Genomic DNA, 19,976 nt, shown 5'->3' with positions numbered 1-19,976 from the left:
CTGTCTAATTATTTTATTCTCTTTATACAAGACTGACGTAGCAGCTCCTCAGGGGGAAACTGAGGACTAGTCCATTTTCTGTGTCAGGGTAGCTGCTGCTTTATGCAAACAAGCATTGCTTAGGCTCCAAAAGGGTTTAGGGAAGGATAAGGAACAAAGTTTCCTTGTATGAAGAGCCCCAAACACTCAGGTTACTAAATACTAAAGACTGATCCAGGGCAAGCCTTGGTTAAATATTGATTTGTTAACTTTAGCAAAAACCAGCAGTTCTAGTTCTCAGAGACCACCCTGTGAATTGAAATAAGAAGGAACTGGGAGAAATTAGAACTATTTTAAGCTCAGCTGCTGAGACTTATTTCAGGAAGCATTATTGATCATACTGCGGGGAAACCATACACCGTCTCTGGTGCCAATATCCACACGTGCACAAGGACTGCATTGGCCCAACCTCACTCACGTCTCTGTGTCCAAAGGGGACTGTAACCCAGAGAGAGAATTTGGGTGGAGGCTGCTCTGTGCTGAAATTGGACTGAGCTCATGAAAAGAGCCTTGTTAACGGTTACCCTGGGAGCCATCACTTAGAAGCGTTTTTGTGCCTGTAAAACCTCCTCAGTAAATGAATTGAGTCACAGCATTGGAGACTCCTCAGCATTGCGCTAATGTACTTTCTGCCTTTCTCTTAATTAGCTATCATGACCTACAGCACTTTATTAGAACGTGGTTTTTCCGATGAGATTCCTTTTCTTACCAGTCACAGTGTCACTTTGATTACTGTCTTGAACCCTTCTCCCTTTTATCTCACCCAAATGAACCAACGTTCACATTGTCCCCAGGATGTGGCATGGAATGGTTATCAACCCTCCATTGGCTATGGAAGCTCTTACCAGACACGAGTCCTGGACTGGAACATCTTTCCCTCCAAGGACTCACACTGAGAACTCACGTTCGCTTTGTTATCCTTGTTTGTCCTCCAATCCTCTGCCTTACCACCTTCTCCATCATCATTTCCTCTTCATCTCTGTGCTATTGTCATTCCCCAGGTACATTTAACAGCAGCATTTTATTGTGAACATCACTGATGAGCAATGTCCTAAGTTATTCCTGTCCTCAGTCTCTCGGCTGTATTATTGTCTTCTTCTCTGCTCAGGTTTCTGGGGTTTGTGTGTGTTTTATTTTCTGCAACTTTTGAGGGGGACGAGAAGGGATAAGGACCAATCTCCACCAATAGTTACTCTGAACTGTGTTTCTTTCCAATTTTCTAATCCTTTCTTTGGCCAGCTCACATTTAACAATAGAGAAAAAAGGCCTAGTTGCTTTGTTTCATGAAAATTCCAGGACTGAAGAATTTCATCTTGATCTTGAGAATGGAAGAAAGGGATCCTTTTAAAAACAAGTGGGGAGTTGAATCCGTTTCCTGGAGCTGTTATAGCAAATGAGCACACACTGAGGAGCTTAAAACAAAGAGATTTATCCTCTCGCTGTTGTCAGAGGCTATTGTTGTTGTTGTTATGTGCCGTGGAGTCGGTTCTGACTCATAGCGACACTGTACAGGGTAAGTCTTTACGGGAGCAGAAAACCTCATCTTGCTCCTGTGGAACAGCTAGTAGTTTCGAACTGCTGACCTTGCGGTTCACGGCCCAGTTCATAATCACAGGTATCCGCAAGGCCATGCTCCCTCTCACAGTTCGAGGGCAAGATCCTTTCTTGCCTCTTCCAGTTTCCTTGGCTTAGCTCTACCTCCCTTCCTTTGTACCTTTCTTTGCCCTTTCCTCTTTGTATGAAGACACCAGTCCCTGGACTTAGGGCCCACCCTAAATCTTGGGTGATTTCAATGTGAGATTCTAAAAGGTTTCCAAATAAGATCACATTCTGACATTCCACATAAACATGAATTTTGGAGACCACTATTTAACCCACTGCAAGAATCTTGATACTTCTTACTAAAAAGGATCAACATACACCACACAACCCAGCAGCCCTACTCCTGGGTACTTACCCAAGAGAACTGGAAGCCTGTGTTGACACAAAAACCACCCCATGGATCTTTATAGCAACTGTGTTCATTATTACCCAAACTAGCAAGTATAGTACATTCACATAATGGAAGATAATTGGACAATCTAGAGGAACGGACTTTGATAAACTCAGCAATCTGGAGGAATCTTAAAGCCAGGCTTAGGATTCTTAGGATTCCATTTGTGTGAGGCTCTAGGAAAAAAAAAAAAAACTTCGAGGATCATGAACAGATCCGTGGGTGCCAGGGGTTAGGGTCGGGGGAGAATGTGACCATAAGGAAGTAATGCAAAGGGTTTTGGGACGTTCTGGAGCTCTTCTGCATCTTGAGCGTAGTGGTGGTTACAAGAATCCACGCATACATTAAAATTCATGAAACTGTACATGCCTCCCCCAAATCATCAATTTAAAAAAAAATTGTCTCTGGGCCAGAGTCTTTAAAAAAAAATGGTTTTGTTTTGGAAGGATCAACAGAGCTTACTAACAATGTTGAATATCTATTTGTATTTTTTGAATGACAATTTGGCGCACTAGACTTTATATCTGGTTGATTTTTAAAACTTTATCTCTCTCGTACAAGAAGGCCTAGAGGATTAAGGTATCTATAACTTTTATGGGTGTCTTTAATTTCTTCCTAATGTGTGATTGTATTTTTCAAACGAAAACATCTAGTTTTAGAGAAACTTACCCAGAAAACAAAACAAAGCAAAAAACTGGAAGATGTGTTTTCTGTACTGTCCCTATCATGAAGGAGAGTCCCTGTCATTTTGCTCCCACTGGGAATAGCTGTTGTGCTGAATTTCCCCGTGTACCTACTTAGCAATAGTTCTTGGCAGAGAGCTTTATTTAGGAGTTCAATTGATTTGGATGAACACAGAGAAACGTTATTCAGTGCCTTGTATAAGAGTCCTAGTGTAGATCTGTAGGATAAGCACCAGATTACTAACCACAAGGTTGATTCAAACCCACCAACCACTCCTCGGAAACCCTATACGTGGTCTCCTTATGAGTCAGAAATGACTCCAATGCATAGTATAAGCATTGTGGCACTGTAAGATAAGCACTGGACTGCTAACCACAAGGTTGGCAGTTCAAAGCCACCAGGTGCTCCTTGGAAACCCTATACAGGGCTGCTGTGACACAAGACCAACTCGACGGCACGTACCAACAACAACAATATAAGAAGCAGGCAAGCCTCCTTTCCGTACATCAAAAATACCCCTACTTTTGAATCAGCTCTCTCAGTTGGCTCAAGATATTGAAGTTCTTTTTCAGTCATGCTTCATGGCCTCCCAAGGACCCCTGAATGGCATTCCCACACCACTCTAAGATATGAAGGGTCTTCACTTAGTTGGGGCTCCTCATTCCCTCTTAGAAGCCCTGGTCATCCCCAAGTGTGTACCAGCTTCCCTTGGTAACTCCCTAGAGTGCTGTGGATGGCATCCAGAAGACCCACAGACAATGTTGAGGGAAGCCAACTATTCCCACAACCCAGCCTCATTCCCCTTCTAGCTGTCTCCCACACCTTCCTCCAGCCTTCCTTTCAGAACTTTACTTTTCCTCACCCTCTCCTAACTTTATAGCTCTTCCTGGAGTCCTGATATGGCACTGTAGGATAAGCACTGCACTGCTAACCACCAGCCACTCCATGGAAACACTATACAGGGTCACTATGAGTCGGAACCGACTTGAAAGCGCTTCTCAGATGGCTCTGTTTTTCTTTTGTTGAGTCTTGGTGTGGTGCAATGGGATGGGCACTGGACTGCTAACCACAAGGTCAGTGGTTCAAACCCACCAGCTGCTCCTCGGAAACCCTATATAGAGTTGCTATGCGTCGGAACTGACTCGATGACACTTAACAATAACACCAAGTGTCATCTGAAACGTTGTGGACTGGTTGGCTTATGTTAGTATTCCAGCTGTTTGTAAAATGGTACTTTTCCCCACCTCTCACCCCCAAACTCTTCTTCTTCCCGGATGTCCTTACTTTGCCATTCCGCAGCCCTGAGAGTTGTCCCATCTCCCCTCTTCATATACTGCCCCCTTCTGGCATCCCATCCCTAAGACAGCCTGAAAGTTGAACCTAGACCCCAGAATAGCACAATGAAGAGAAGACTCCTGCGAAGTCCCTTCCTCCCCATGTCTGTTTAGAACCTTTAAGACTCTGCAGTGGGTCAAACCCCATACACTGGAAGATCATCAAACTGTCAGCGAAAGGAGAAGGAAAACTAAATAGCACACCACACAAGATCTACTACCATCCCCAGAGGTCTTCTTTGGGGCTCCCCTACTCCACCCACTCCCTCTCCACCCCCTGGTAGCTCCGCAAAGATGTCATTACCACCACATGGAGGATAGGATTCTCTCCTATACTCAGGGTCTGAAATACTGCCTTCAGTTTGCTTTGTGACTTCCCACTGGCTTTGGAAAAACCGTTTTCCCTCCTGCACCAAAGACCTAATGATACTGTCTACCAAGGCGCCTTCTCCTGGGACGTGCTGAAGTTTACCCAGCATAAAAGACAAACTCATCAAACCCTGACGGATCAGTTTCCTTTCCTTGGCCTTAATACCCCCTAAATCCAGTGGCAAGCAGAGCATTTGGTGAGGATTAAATAAAAGCTGTTCACCTCCGACTTTATTACCAGGTGAAGCTCCAATGAGGCACAAAGGCCAAAGCAGTTCAGGAATGGGTTTGGGGTATCCCTTGCCCCAGTGCCCCCAACACCAGCAGACTATTCTGTAGCCATCCCAGATGGAAACCTGAGCAGCTCTGACACCTCTGTGCAGGTACATTGTGAGATCTGGTCCTTCTTTCCTCCTACCATCAAACCACCAGTCTGTCCAATCACCGTCCTCCTTCTGTTCTCAGGCCACTGTGGGTCTGGGTTGAGCTCTTTCCATGCTGAATTCAAACTAGAGTACTCTTATCTGAAACGCACCTTTTAGTCCTAGATTACAGGTTATAGATCTACGTGTGACTCTTGTTAGTTAGTTGATGTAGAATTGGCTCTGACAGGGCGACCCATGTACAACAGAATGAGACATTGCCAGTCCTGTGCTATCTTTTTTTTCAGTTGAATTTTTTAATTATTATTATTATTATTAACAACAGTTTATTGTGGCTTCAGTGAAAGTTTGCATAGCAAATTAGGTTCCAATTTAATACATTTTCACCATGTGTCAACATTCTCATTAGTTTATTTGCAGTTGTTCTATTTCCAGTAATCTGGTAACCCTGCCCTCCTACCTTCTCATCTTTGCTTTAAAGTAATTGTTGACCATTTCGTTTCTATAGATGATTTTTGAAAGGAACATAATATTCAAGGATGATAGTCTTTATATTATGAACTCATCTGTTATCTAGCTGTATGGTGACAACAAGGACAAATTTTGATTCAAGGCTTTAAGGTACATATCAGGGCAAATAGTCTCTGAGAGTCCTCTTGTCTCAACTGATCCAGGAAGTCTGGATTTTTTTTAAGATTTTGAGTTCTCTTATACAAGGGTAAGTCAAAAAGTATTACTACTATCTTCCAGTTCATGCATACACAAGTATATTCCAAACAAAATTTGTTAAACATGGTTTTTAGTCTTGCTACAGTGCCTTCTTAAAAAAATTAAAAGTTCAATCAAAACGGTGGTTTCTAAGGGAATCTGCTTGGCCAGTTAAATTCAAGCCTGAGACATCAGCTCAGAAGGTTCTGGTGACTGCTTTTTGGGATTCCAAAAGGGTAATCCTGATCTACTTTGTCAGTACACATAGGATGATCATGGGGGGCTTATTAAGAAGCAGTTTAAGAACTCTGAAAACCACAATGATGAAAAAAAATAAAGTTGTCCTTCGGATGTTTTTATCCAGCAGGACAATACACCTGCTCGTTTTTCAAGGATAACAAGAACTGTCCTCTGAGAATTTTGTTGGGAAACCTTATCTTATCCACCCAAAGCCCTGCTATTGCCCCTTTAGATTATTTATTTATTTATTTATTTTTATGATTTTTATTGTGGATTGAGTGAAAGTTTACAGGACAGATCATCAATTTTACAGTCAACAAATCATACACCTCATTTCATTACAATGATTATAATCCCCTGCATGTACCATCAGTTAACAGTATTTCTCTCTATTCACTTTGTTGTTGTTGTTGTTAAGTGCCATCGAGTCGGTTCCGATCCATAGCGACCCAGTACAGGGTTTCCAAGGGGTGTAAATCTTTACGGGAGTAGAAAGCCTCATCTTTCTCCTGCGGAGCGGCTGGTAGTTTCGAACCGCTGACCTTAAGGTTCACAGCCCGATTCGTAACCACTACGCTACCAGAGCTCCTTTCTATTCACTTTAGCTCTCTTTTTTTTAACCCTCAGGCATATGTAATAATTTACACCACCAAAGGGCACATTCTGCAAATCTGCCTCCTGGCCACCAGCACTTAGTCCCTCTCTTCCCATGAATCTAGAGTCCTCAGCTGCTCCCTCTCTCCATGTCCTCATCTCTGCCTCCATCTCTGGTGTTGCTGCTTCTCTTGATAAGGTCTCACATTCTGTTTGTGCTCTTCTCCCTTGATGATCCTAGGATCCTTTGTTTCTGGTCTGTAATATTAACTACTCCCTGTTTTGTTACAAAACTTCTACATTTACAACTGTGACAGTCACAATTAGTCATGATAACAATTACTCACTATTGAATCATAAGAATCTTATCCCCATCTCTTTTAACCAGATCCCCATCTAGACAAGATGAAAACTATTCGATGGGGACTCTTTCTTCCCCCTCACACTCTTAAAGTAAACCCCCTCTTGAAAACTTGTAAGCCAGTCACTTCATGCCTTTATTGTCTCACACACACACACACACAGTTTAGGTAGCCTCCATTGGCTAATTTTTGAAAGTAGATCACCAGACCTTTCTTCCTAGTCTGACTTAATCTAGAAGCACCACTGAAAGCTGCCTACCATGACTCTACTGGTATTGGGAATACTGGTGCCATAGTTTCCAGCATCACAGCCACACTCAAGCCACCACAGTATGACAAACAGATGGACAGGTGACGGATACAGCTACATCTATGTTGTTAATTAAATCTTGTACTCAATCTTACCTTCTACAAAATTACACGCCCCCTTGAGAGTAGACCTTGTCTTACACATTTTAAGGGACACAGTAGGTACTTAATAAATAATTGCCGGTTCATTGATTGCTGTGTACCCAATCTCGTCCTCTCTTCAGACCATTGTCCTTAAGTCATTCCACCATCTGAGCAAATAAATGATCCAACTCACTCTTCAGGAAAATGCAAAAAAATAGTGTCAGGAAATATGTAAACATTTTAAAAACAAAAGACCATTCTTTTCATCCCAGTCTTAATACATAAGACGAGTTGCCTGCATCTTAGTTTGCATCATGGACTGTACATATTGATGATGCAGTTATTGAATTATATGGCTGTGAAAATGTTCTCGGTAGAACTAGGGTAGCATTCATTTTCCTCATGAATAACCTGGACTTCCCCCCACCCCCACCCCCAGCCATAAGTGCTTTTCAAGCTTCCCTGCAGGTAGATGTATTTTTGTTATATAACAATATAAGCCACAAGCAAGTGGTCACCTGCCTAAAGTGTCAGCCAGGGACCAGCATCCCCTTCCCTCCACCAGACCAATGGCCCCCTTGCAAATGCAAACCGTTAAAATGAAAGTATTGTTGAAACTAGAATTCTGCTTCCAGTGTTCCTCTTGCCGAACTTGTACTTTGTTGCTATGTCTTCTCAATTACTTCTCCCTCAGGACCTCCCAAGTACAGAAAAATAAAGTTAAACTAGAGAGAACAGCAGCTTTGCTAGGATTCTTTTTCCCTTTAATCATATCTACAGCATAAAAACAAGATGACTGGCCAGTTTTTCTTAAAATCTCTACTAATCAACCATCTCCCCTCGTCTCTTGGTAGCTAAGGCAGATGACAGGAAGGTCAAATCCTCACAGTTAGTAAGCTTGCCCTTCAACCACGGAAGGTACTGTGCTAGGGAAGGGGCTGCAGAGGCCTGGGTCCCAGGAGTTGGGCTTTATAAAGAGCTGCCCCACCTGATGCTGCAACTCTGGACACTATCACCAGAGAGATCACAGGATTTAGAAACAGACACCCTTTCAAAGAAGTTAAGTCTATGCCATTAAGTTACATTCTGTTAATCAATATTCCTCTCTGAGTTGCAACCACACAAGTATATGTATCCTAGAACTGCCGTAACAAATTGGGTGGCTTAAAACAACAGAAATTGATTCTCTTGCAGTTTTAAGGTTTGTTGTTAAGTGGCTTTGAGTTGACTCCAACCCATAGCTACCCTGTATGGGGTTTCCGAGGAGCAGCTGGTGAACTTGAATCGCCGACCTTGCAGTTCACATGGCTTTGTAGTCTGGCGCATTAATGCGCAGCGCCACACCCACAGTTTTGAGGTTAGAGGTCTGAAATCAAGGTGGTGATAGGGAAGAATCTTGCTTCTTTCTGGATTCTATTGGTTGCTGGTAATCCTTGCCATTCTTTGGCTTATAGTTGTATCACTCCAATCTCTGCCTCTCTCATCACCAGAAATTTTGTAACAAAAAGCAGGGAGTAGTTAATCTTACAGTCTAGGAACAGAGGACCCTAGGACCATCAAGGGAGAAGAGCACAAATGAAATATAAGACCCTATGCAGGGTCTCCTGGTTTGCATGAACATGAGTTTGGGGAGGGTAATATCCAACCCACTACCATGTAACTCAGCATCTGCCTATGTTAAATATGGGGTGTCTTGTCTTCTTCACTACCTCCCCCATAGACTTATGTACTTCTGTTTATCAGTGGATGCTCTGGTAGTGTAGTGGTTACGAATTGGGCTGAGAACCACAAGGTCAGCAGTTCGAAACTACCAGCTGTTCCACGGAAGAAAAATGAGGTTTTCTGCTCCCATAAAGATTCACAGCCTCAGAAACCCGGTACAGGGTCACTATGAGTCGGAACCGACTCCACGGCATATAACAACAACAACTTATTTCAAGGAGTCCTGTTGTGGCGCTGTGGTTAATGTGCCAGACTGCAAAGCTGGTTGAACTGCAAGGTCGGTGGTTCAAGCTCACCAGTTGCTCCTCAGCAACCCTATACAGGGTCGCTATGGGTCGGAACCACCTCAACAGCACTTAACAACAACAACTTATTTCAAATTCACCCAACGGCTGTATCACAATTTCTTTAGCCAGTCTACATAGTGAAACTGTTTCCTTTCTTTCTCTGGCTCTTTTTGTTGTTGTTGTTGTCATTACAGTAATGTTGCAATGAACATCTTTGTTCATAAAGATTTTCTTTCATTTAAGGTCATTTCCTTAAGGTAAATTCTCGTAAGTATGTGAAGATTTGTAAGATATTTTTAAAATGTTGTGCGTGGTGCTTTGCAAAAGGGAGAGATTGCTTCCTTTTTATTTTGGAGCCTGCAAGATGGTATATTTATTTGAGAGATTTGGCTTCTTATTGTAGCTCAGTTCATATTACAGGATCTTGACTTATTAAGTAATGGAGCAAAGGTCAGGAGAGTGCACCACATTGGCACTGAAATTCATTGCAGATGATCCGTGGATAGACAGCAGAAGAGGAAGAGGATAAATGTACTTCCTCTACCATGTCTCTGGTAAATACCCAAAACTGAGAAAGTTAACAGTGGGGACATGGGAAAGGTGCCACAATTAACTCCCAAATCCAAGCCACATGTCAGGAGACACATTTAAGGAGCTCAAAAGAATGCAGACATGCACAGTACTCTCTGATGTCAGGTATAATCCTGATGAGGATTTGACTTGCTGTATCAACAAGATGCATCTTGTCTTGAAACTGTCTCAGCAAATCTCTTACGTCACCTACGATAACCAATGACTAGATCAACACTCTGGCAGCAGCTGCAGTTGTTGCTGCTACCGGGAATGCCCAAATGAATAGCTGTTTTTGCTGAATGTTTTCCTTTGGGGCCTGGCTAAGCCAGTGTTGGCTTCATTCTGGATCGTGCCCTGAACTAACTATGGAGATTAGATTGTTGCACCCTGGCTGCGCCCTCTGATTACACTATATCGTTCTGACCATCACTTCCATTCCCTTGTGGACGTGGACCCCTACTGCAGACTCTCTGACCACCCACCCAAGGAAGCTGGTTGTGGGCAGAGAAGGAAGCAAGATGCATGAGACTAACATAACCCAGAGGTTAATCTTAATACCAAACCTATTAACTGGGAGGAATTTTAGTAATCATCTTGGTCACTTGCATTTAACCTCACTGGGGCCACAGACCTCTTTGATACTCAAAGTGATCAAATTCTTTCTCCAAAAAAAAGTACCTTCTCCAAATTTTGCATATAATTCCAAGAAGCTTCACAGACTCCCTGAAACCCATCCACCTAGACCAAGCTTGTTAATTTATTGTACTTGAGGACGTGGAAGTCCAAAGAAGATGTAGGCACTTAGCTAAGGTGACACAAAGAAGACATAGCTCTCCTGACTCTAAACGTAGGGTCCATCAGCCAATACTGAGACGTTTTCACTCTGTGTTGGGGGTTGAGTTGCACCGAAAAAAAGACATGGTGAAGTCCTAACCACTGGTGACCTTCTTTGGAAATGTTGATCTTAGTGGATTGTAATCAAGATGAAGGTCTACTGGATTAGAGTGTGCCTTAATTCCAATGGCCAGTGTCCTTACAAGGAGAGGGAGACTTGAAGACACATGGGGCTACAGACACAGGAATAAGGCCATGTGAACACAGACGTGGAGACTGGAGTGATGTGTCTGCAAGTCAAGGAATGCCAAAGATTGCCGGCAACCACCGGAAGCTAGGATGAAGCAAGGAGGGATTCTTGTTAGAGCCTTCAGGGGACCTTAACCTTGCTGACATCTTGGTTGTGGGCCTCTAGCCCCCAAAACTGTGAAATAATGCATTTCTGTTGTTTTGAGCCATCTGGTGTGTGGTTGTTTGTTATAACAGTCTTAGGAATCTGATGGTAGGTCTTGCCAGCTGACTCATAACAACCTAATGTGGAACAAACGGAAGCACTGCCCAGTTCTGCACCGCCTCTGACCATTGATATGCCTGAGTCTGCTGTCCATTAGGAACCTAATGCTAGCACCATATTAGGAATTATGTTAATTTAGGATGTGTACAACCAAGGAAATAGGACTCAAGCTCCTGAAAGGAAACTAACATCAATTAAGAAGCAATATTCCTGCCATCAGTTTCTTTTTGAAAAGTACAAGCTAATGCCTTCCATTAATTCAGCAGACACTTATTGAGCACCTTCAAGCAGCTCCTGAAATCCCTAGTCCCTGGGAGATTAATAATTTATTTGAAATGAAAACTCTTTGGAAGCTCAAATCTAGGAAGACTGGTCCTGAAAGCTGTGTGTGTGTGTGTGTGTGTGTGTGTGTGTGTGTGTGTGTGTGTCTTTGCTAAGGCAGCGGGAACCGCACCCTGAAACACATACTGCAAAGGTCAAGTAAGGCAGGCTTTCTGTGGTTGGTGATTTATGGATTTCAACCTAAGAGTTAAGTGTCATCTTAACCAAGGAGACCAGATTTGGGACTGAAGAACACCCAAGTCGATTTTGCTGCAGGCTGTTCTTCAGTGATGGAGCCAAAAGAGTTCCATACCTGTGGGGAGTTCCCAGTGACAACTACCCAGGACACACATTTTATAATTACCAGGAGGAGAACCAGAATCAAATACCATCTTTATAGAAAGAAAGAGAAAGCACTTTTAGCTGACCGTTTTTTTCACAGGAGGAGCTTGGTTATAAAATTTTACTGTCTTCATTCACTGGCGTGTAACCTCCGACAAGTCTCCTTACTAATTTGAGACTACGTTTTGTCGTCTGAAAACTGGGAATAATACACTATCCTCCTAAGATTGTTGCGAGGATTAATTATGATAGCATATTTTATAAAGTATATCATAGTGCATGGCGCCTAGACAATGCTCATTCTGGTGGTGTTGGCAGGTGCTGTGGAGTCAGTTCTGACTCACAGCTATCCTCTGCACAACAGAACGAAACACTATCTGGTCCTGTGCCAGCCTCACAATTGTTATAACATGTGAACCCATTGTTTCTTCCACTGTGTCAATCCATCTCGTTGGGGTCTTCCTCTTTTTCACTGATACCAAGTATGGTGTTCTTCTTCAGGGATTGGTCCCTCCTGAAAACATATCTGAAGTATGAGAAACAAAGTCTCGCCATCCTTGCCTCTAAGTAGCATCCTGACTGTGTTTCTTCCAAAACAAATTTGTTTGTTCTTGTGGCAGTCTATGGTACTTAAAAAAAAAAAAAAAAAATTTCCAACACCATAATTTAAGTGCATCAATTATTTTATGGTTTTCTTTATTCATTGTACAACTTTCAACACACCTGAGACTATTGGAAATACTATGATTTGGGTCAGGCGCACGTCAGTCTTCAAACGGACATCTTTGCTCTTGAACACTTTAAAGAGGTCTTGTATAGCAGATTTACCTAATGCAATACATTGTTTGATTTCTTGACTGCTGCTTCCATGAGTGTTGATCATGGATCCGAGCAAAATGAAGTCTTTGACAACTTCAATCTTTTCTCCATTTATCACGATGTTTTTTATTAGTACAGTGGTGAGGATTCTTGTTTCCTTTACATTGAGGTCCAATCCATACTGAAGTCTGTGGTCTACGATCTTCATTAATAAAAAATTTAATTCCTCTTTGCTTCCAGCATCCAAGGTTGTATCATCCACATACCACAGGTTGTTAATGAGTCTGCTAATCCTGATGCCATTCTCTTCTTTATATAATTCAGCTTCTCACATAAAAGAAGAGCATGTCATCAGTATCCCCCTGTTCTGTTCTAACAACTGCCTCTTGGTCTATGTCCAGACTCCTCGTGAGCACAGTGCCCTGGAATACCCATTCTTCACAGTGTTGTCTATAGCTTGTCATGATCCACACCGTTGAAAGCCTTTGCATAGTCAATAAAGCACAAGTAAACATCTTTCTGGTATTTGCTGCTTTCAGCCAACAAAACTACTCATTACAATACTGCCTATTTGAAAATTTATTCTGTGTGTCATGATGTTAAGTGCTATCTAGTTGGTTCCAAATGATAGCTAACCTCTATAGGGTTTCTGAAAAACAACTGGTAGGCTTGAACTGCCAACCTTCTGGTTGGCAGTCTGGTGCTTATCCTACAGCACCACCCTAGGACTCTCTTTATTCTGTATGTTCAGCTCTCTCTGAGTGTGTTCACACTATTCCTTCCTTCTGGGATGGCCATTTCCCCAGCTTTCTCTTTCCCCCAGCCTCTTCTTACTTTGGGGGTTCTATATCAAATGCTACTACCTCCACAAGGCACCCCAATCTCCAGAGTCAGCATTCATGGCTTGCCTCTGTTTTGTTTCCACAATGAGGCTTTTGCCCTTCTTCTCTTGGTGCAAGCTACCCGTGGCTCAGCATTTCACTTCCCAATTTATTTCTCCACTCAGACATGAACATGTTTCTTGTCTACACTTTCTGTTGTAGGACAGGCTTTATCCTGCCTTGTCTTTTTCGTAACAGTTTCCAAGTCTGCCTTTCCCATTAGATGATGAACTTCTTGAGGGCAGGAACTGGGCCCTCCTGCCTTTGTAGCCCCCAAAACCTAAGTCAGCACTTTACCCAAACTGGGACTATCATTCAAGGTTCAGTGAGAAGACAAGAACCCTGCAATCATTTGAACAGGGAAGTTTAATAGATTTATTGAACCATGAAAGTAGAATAACTAGAGAGATGTAAAGAAAACTGCAAAGGATACCCTCAAACTAAGGGAGAGTACCCCAGAAGTAAAAACTGGAAGGGAGACCCTCACTGTGTCTGGGATGTAGACTTCATTGGAGAAGGTGTCAAGGTTGTAGCCTACAGGAAAGTAGGGAAGTTTGGGGGGTTACCTGCTAAACCACAGCAGAAAATAGCCCTCTGGGTGCAGGCGAGATGAGGCTACCGGGCAGGTGTGCAGAAAAGTCAGTGCAAGGCCTGAAGGGCACGGTCCTGCATGAGGAGGGCCATGGTGAAGTGGTTATCGGGTCCAGGCCAGGGCGTTGATGGGACTGCTCTGGGCATTCTACTGGGGCAAAACACCGCTGATTGCCCCTTTGATAGGCCCAGCAGTAAGAGCAAGAAAAAGCAAAGTGCCACACATCAGAACCAGGAAGAGCATCCCCCTTCTTCCTGCACAGTTTCTCCAGCATTGTTTATCGACAAGGCTTGCCATCATATTTGCTGGGAAGGAGAAATGCTTACAGGTTTGTGTCCATGAGAGCTAGAAGGCGAATTCAGAGCTGAGAGGTAATGATTTGACACTTGGCACAATGAGTGATCAAAAAGATCTCAACTAAATTAGGAAAAGCCCACACGCTCTCTCAATAAAAGCCAGAACCATTGCCGTCAAGTTGATTCCAACTCAGAGTGACCCTCGAGGCCAGAGTAGAACTGCCCTGTAGGGCTCCCAAGGCTGTAAGCTTTAATCAAAGCAGACTGATGACACCTTTCTCCTCTGGAATGAATGGCTGTGGGTTAGAACTGTCAGCCTTTCAACTAGTAGTCAAGTGCTAAACCCCTGCTTCGTTCCCTTTCTTCCTCTTATTTTTTACACATTTTTAAAATTGTGAAAATATTTGCCATTTCAACAGTCTATTTCCCTTTCTTTTAATCCCATAAATGTGGCCATTCATAAATATCAAACCTTTCTAACTTCTTTGAGAATTTATTCTATAGAAGGTCGTTTGTCTTTGTTTTGTTAACTTAATGAGGCCTACATCTTTTTTCTCTTGAGGCACACTTACTTAACAGAGACTCACACGAACGATGTAAAACCCACTATTCCATTGCACAATTTATTTCTCCACTTACGTATATTCTACCTCCTCCTCTCTATTTCATTTCAAAGCAATCCACCGCATCCCTCCCAAACACTTTAGGAGTGCGCCCAAAGCATTTGATTCAAGTGGCAGTGGAAGGAATTGGAGCTCGTCCAAGAATTCATCTTTGTCTGCCGTTATGGAAAGTAGACACTGAAGGTCAGACTGGGAAGTAAATCTCCTTGGACCAATCTGAAGAAGCCGGTCTCCAAACATTTTAGAAGACCATTGGACATAGAGCAAATAGCGAACTTGGAAGATAAATTACCAGCACAAATACCACTCAGGAACATACTAAAAGTTTCAAGTTAAGGACCAAACCAGGGAAAGTGGCAGATAAAAAGTACAGGAGAATGCATCATTAATCGGCACCAGATCTGAATTGAGACAGTGTCATCAGAGCCATAGAATTTAGAATCGATTGGCAAAAAACGTTAACAGTGTTTTACCTGGCTATATATCTTATTATCCTTACGTGTACCAAGGAAATCAAGCTATTATATTGTTGTTGTTAAGTACCGTGGAGTTGGTTCTAACTCATACTGACCCTGCACAGGGTTTCCGAGGCTGTAAATCTTTACGGGAGCAGAAAGCCTTATTTTTCTCCTGTGGAACGGTTGGTAGTTTCGAACTGCCAACCTTGAGGTTAGCAGCACAATTTGTAATCACTATGCTACCAGAGCTCCTTCAAGCTGTTATAGTCAAGCAAAATACACATTCATCCAGAGGTTCTGTGGTCTAGTCTACAAGCTGCTCTATGGGAGACAGAGGAACCCTGTGCTGCTGTAAAGATGACAGCCTTGGACACCCTACGAGGCAACTGTACTGTGTCCTATAAGGTCACTATGAGCTTGAATGGACTCAAGAAGCAATAGGTTATGTGTGACAGGAGTTGCTTTTTTTCTGATTGACCACTCCTGAAAACACTTCTAAATCAGCATCTACATTTCTGTTCATTTCTCTATCTGCTGTATGTTCTGTGCGCTCCTGATCTTTCTTGCTATGGATGTATAAATTAATTATCTATCTCTGAAAAACAAATTTATCTAGGCTTAACAGCTGATAACCATCCATTTTTTAATATGAGGTGGTTTCTGAGTCTCAGGAATTCAGGTGTGACCTGACTTGCATGGTGCAGATGATGGTCTGTTATGAGATCGCTGAACTGCTGATAAACAGTAAATTGGGGCTTCAAGTAATCTCAGATCCTACTGTAATTCAACAATCTACATGAAACTGACTCAGTGATGTAACACTGTAGGCGATACTCATTGGACCGGGAAGGTCTGTTTGAACTGCAAGGTCAGAAGTTCAAACTCACCAGCCTCTCCTCAAAAACCCCATACAGGGTCATTAAGAGTCAGAACCAACTCGATGGCACTTAACAATAACGACAAAAAGTGGGATTGTGGACAGTTTTATTTTCTTTTTATCTGCAGTGAGCATCGTTGGTGAAATTAAAAGATATGTGTAGTTAGTATAATAACAAAACAGTGTGCTTCTTTCTGCTTTTGGTCTCATCTCTTTCCAGACTCCTTCCGGCTTCCTCTTCTCCTTCTTCCCCTTTCAGATGAACTGCCAAAAATCATCCGACTTCATCTTGAGAAGAGATTTTTGGAAGAGATCTATTTCCCCATTCTGGGATTTCTAACAACAACCCACTTTTTCTTCTACCCCTCACCAACCTGCCTCTGATGTGACAAACTAAAGTGATGAGGAAAGGTCTTTTGTCATTCCTGCACCTTCTGAGGCAGGCAGAGCACACTAGCCAGGGGCGCTGAGCGCTGTGGAGACACTTGCTCGGTGGGACGTTATTCTGCCTCGGGCACATCCGCACCAACCCAGGGGCTCCTTGGAGAGTATTGCCTGGTATCATTAACTTTTAAAATGTTATTCTGCTCTTTGCAGATTTTTGACAATGAAGCCAAAGACACAGAGAGAGAAGTTTGCTTTATCGACATTGCCTGCGATGAAATTCCAGAACGTTACTACAAGGAGTCTGAGGTAAGCAGCAGTTGGGGTGATATCTAGGGTCACATCTGCCAGGAACCTTGTCCCTTAGGTAGGTCTCGATGTCATTGTCCTTTCTTCCAGAGCATCTTTCCTGATCCCATAATCTGACATTTGTTTCCTTCTCACAGTTTCTCCCTGTGCGTTTCTGACTTGTAACTACATGTATATCTTTGTGAGTATTTCTTTACGGTTTGTCAGCCCTGCTAGATTAGAAGAAGTACTTGGGGTGAGGGGGCGGGCTCTGTGTCTCTTTTGCTTACGTGTACAAGGGGGCTTCAAAAATCCCATGCAAAAGTGGAATTAAAGATTTATATTGATATTTTTAGAATGAAAGATGTTATATAACTTATACATGATATGTAGTCAGTACTCAGGAAATGTTGATTGGAGGAGCAGCTCCTCACCTGTGATTTCCTTGGTCACTTGATGACCCGGGGAAAGATGCATGAATGTGTTCTGTGAAGCATGAAGAAACCATTCCTCAGATGTCCATGGAAATGACAAGTCGCCTTCTAGTGGTGGCTCTCAGGGACACAAAAGCACAGGGAAATGAGTCAGGCATTGCTTATTGGGACTCCTGATCTATCCCAAGACTTTCTACTGAATTAAAAGGGAACAGCCCGAGTACTAGGCAGTACCACACTTACACATCCCGAGAGGAAGAGCTGAATTGAGTTCAGAGTTGTCTGGTAACAAGGCTTTTCTGGAAGGTTCTCCCAAGAGGGCAGGACAACAGGTAGCACAGCAACCCTGAGGCCCAAGGAGCCACAGGAGCGATGGGGAAACAGCATCACGCATTTATCTGCACGTCATTAAAACTCCCGGTGTAACTGTCAGTGGACTGGATATGACGCCACAGAAGTATCTCCTTAGAGGGACACAAGGGGCAGGACAAGGCAGTCATAGCTAATCCATCCCATCAGCAGGCTCACAGTTACGCAGAAAGCATTTCATTTTGTTTTTCTTCAAAGCTACGGATGTGGCTGGCTGAAGAGTGTGGTGTCAGCTGATGACGTTCAGAGCTCATCTGTGGGCCGGTGTGGGTGACGCCAAGAGTGTTTCACATCAGCCTCTCCCTGGGCCTTTCAGAAACGACAGCTGCAGCCCACATACGCCTGCCATTAAGGAGCCGAACATTTACTAAGATCAAGTCAGACTTTTATATCCAGACAGATTCCAAAATGTGGAATTACAAAAACCTCTGAACCACACTGGAGCCTGGTTAGTTTGTGTGATGGCAGAATTCATTTTTTAAGGGTTCTTTTATTACTCCTAAAATCAGACTTAATGAATCTGAGAAAAGAGTTTCAAGGTCCATGTGTTATGGCTCAAGGACAAGTCTGGGGCCCTGATTCCAAACATACTGTGATTGGCTGCATGTTGCTAAACAACAAAAATAGCCCTGCATCTGTTGTCATTTGCTGGGCTGGAACGTTATTTCCAAGCAGGTTGCCCAAGTTCCGTCAGCAGTTACTAATAAAATACTAATGGGTTATAAGTAATGACTTGCACCATGAGCGCTATTAAAAGGTAAAAGTAAGGCCAACGACGTCTTCTGGTAAGGGAGGAACCCTAGAGAAAGATGTGTTCTTAAAAGTATCCTCACCTAGAAGGAAAAAGGGGAACGCCCATTAAAGGCACTTGCTGTTTTGAAAGAAAGGCTTTGTGCTGAGAAGAGGCGTCAACGTTTCAGCGTTGAAATGGCCCAACACTTTTCACGTTAGACCTCAAAGATAGAATGCAAATACAATGTCTGCTCTTGCTGGGTGTGCAGTTGGGGATACACACTTGTGCAGAGAATCGACGAAATAGGAAGCTGTCAGTCTTCATCCAACCAAAGCCGAACCAAACCCACGGCCATTGAGTCCTTTCCGACTCATAGGACAGAGCAGAGCTGCCTCGTGGGGTTGCCGAGGCTGTAAGTCTTTTGGAAATAGACTGCCATTTCTTTCTTCTGGTTGGTCCAGTTCACAGCTCAATGCGTAACCAGCTACATCACCAGGATTCCTGTTGTTCATCCCAACTCAGGATTTGGCTTTCGTCCTCACAGCCTGTCCTAGACTCTTTGTTGTTACATGCCATCGAGTCAGTTCCCACTCATAGTGACAATGTAAAGGGTCTCTGAGGAGTGGCAGGTGGGGTTGAACCTCTAACCTTGTGGTTAGCAGCCCAGCGCCACACCAGGACTCCCTAAGTGTTACTTAGTGCTCTGCCCACTCACTGTTGCAACAGTACTGCATCCCAGAGGGTCTGCCAATCAACAGCACACGTAGAACTCTTGCTCCCTAACCCTGGCAGTTAAAAGGCTCCTGGGTGGGGCAAGTGCTAACCTAAAGGCTGGTGGTTCAAACCCACCCAATGGCTCTGCAGAAGAAAGGTCTGGCAAACTGCGTCCCTAAAAGATGACAGTCAAGGGAACCTGTGAAACAATTCTATTCTGCAGTGCATGAGGTCTTCCTGAGTCAGAATCGACTCATTGGTAGCCAGCAATAAAATCTTTGGGAGGGATCACCCTGCAGGACTCCCTTGTGACTTCTAGCCCTACCAGCATTGAACTCCAGAAATCCAGACTGCTGCACTTTGAACCCATCAGCAGGGAGACGAGAGAGGTTCTCAGGCTGCCTTGGTGGTTGTGTTTGCCTTGACTATCTTAGCCAGAGACCGAGAATTCAAGAAACAACCAATTCAGAAGGCAGGCAGTTTCCAAATATATTTCTCTTCTACCCATTGTAAATAATTAACATCCTCCTCCCAGCCACCGGCATTTCCTTTTCAAATGAAATCTGACCTTGTATTCTCTGCTTATAACCCCTCCCTGACTGGGAGGAAGTCCAACCCCTTGCTAAGCATGGTCCCCTGCCTCCTCTGCCCTCTGGCCCCCACCTCTGCACCAGCCAGTGGAAACACCTGTTCACTTCCCTTCAGCATACAGCTCAGACATGACTTCTTCTTTAGGGGTTTTGCTGGGCACCCTGCTCCCCCACCCGCTGTCCGGAGTCTACTGCTAGCCCCTGAGTTCCACCCCCTTTCTCACCT

At 43.5% G+C, this 19,976-nt stretch overlaps 1 protein-coding gene across 2 annotated transcripts in view; it reads left to right on the top strand.

The window, feature by feature from the left end:
* PITPNC1 (phosphatidylinositol transfer protein, cytoplasmic 1) overlaps positions 1 to 19,976 on the top strand; it is a 366,383-nt gene that overhangs the window by 292,104 nt on the left and 54,303 nt on the right. For both annotated transcript variants that reach the window (XM_006833590.1, XM_006833591.1), the window contains one exon: positions 16,836 to 16,931. In XM_006833590.1, the coding sequence (XP_006833653.1) occupies positions 16,836 to 16,931 (96 nt within the window). The remainder of the gene's footprint in view (positions 1 to 16,835; positions 16,932 to 19,976) is intronic.

Source organism: Chrysochloris asiatica, unplaced genomic scaffold (assembly GCF_000296735.1).
Source record: "Chrysochloris asiatica unplaced genomic scaffold, ChrAsi1.0 scaffold00007, whole genome shotgun sequence".
NCBI classification, from domain to species: Eukaryota; Metazoa; Chordata; class Mammalia; order Afrosoricida; family Chrysochloridae; genus Chrysochloris; species Chrysochloris asiatica.
The sequence above is the reverse complement of the archived record's forward strand: the minus strand, read 5'-3'. Positions and strand labels throughout refer to the sequence as shown.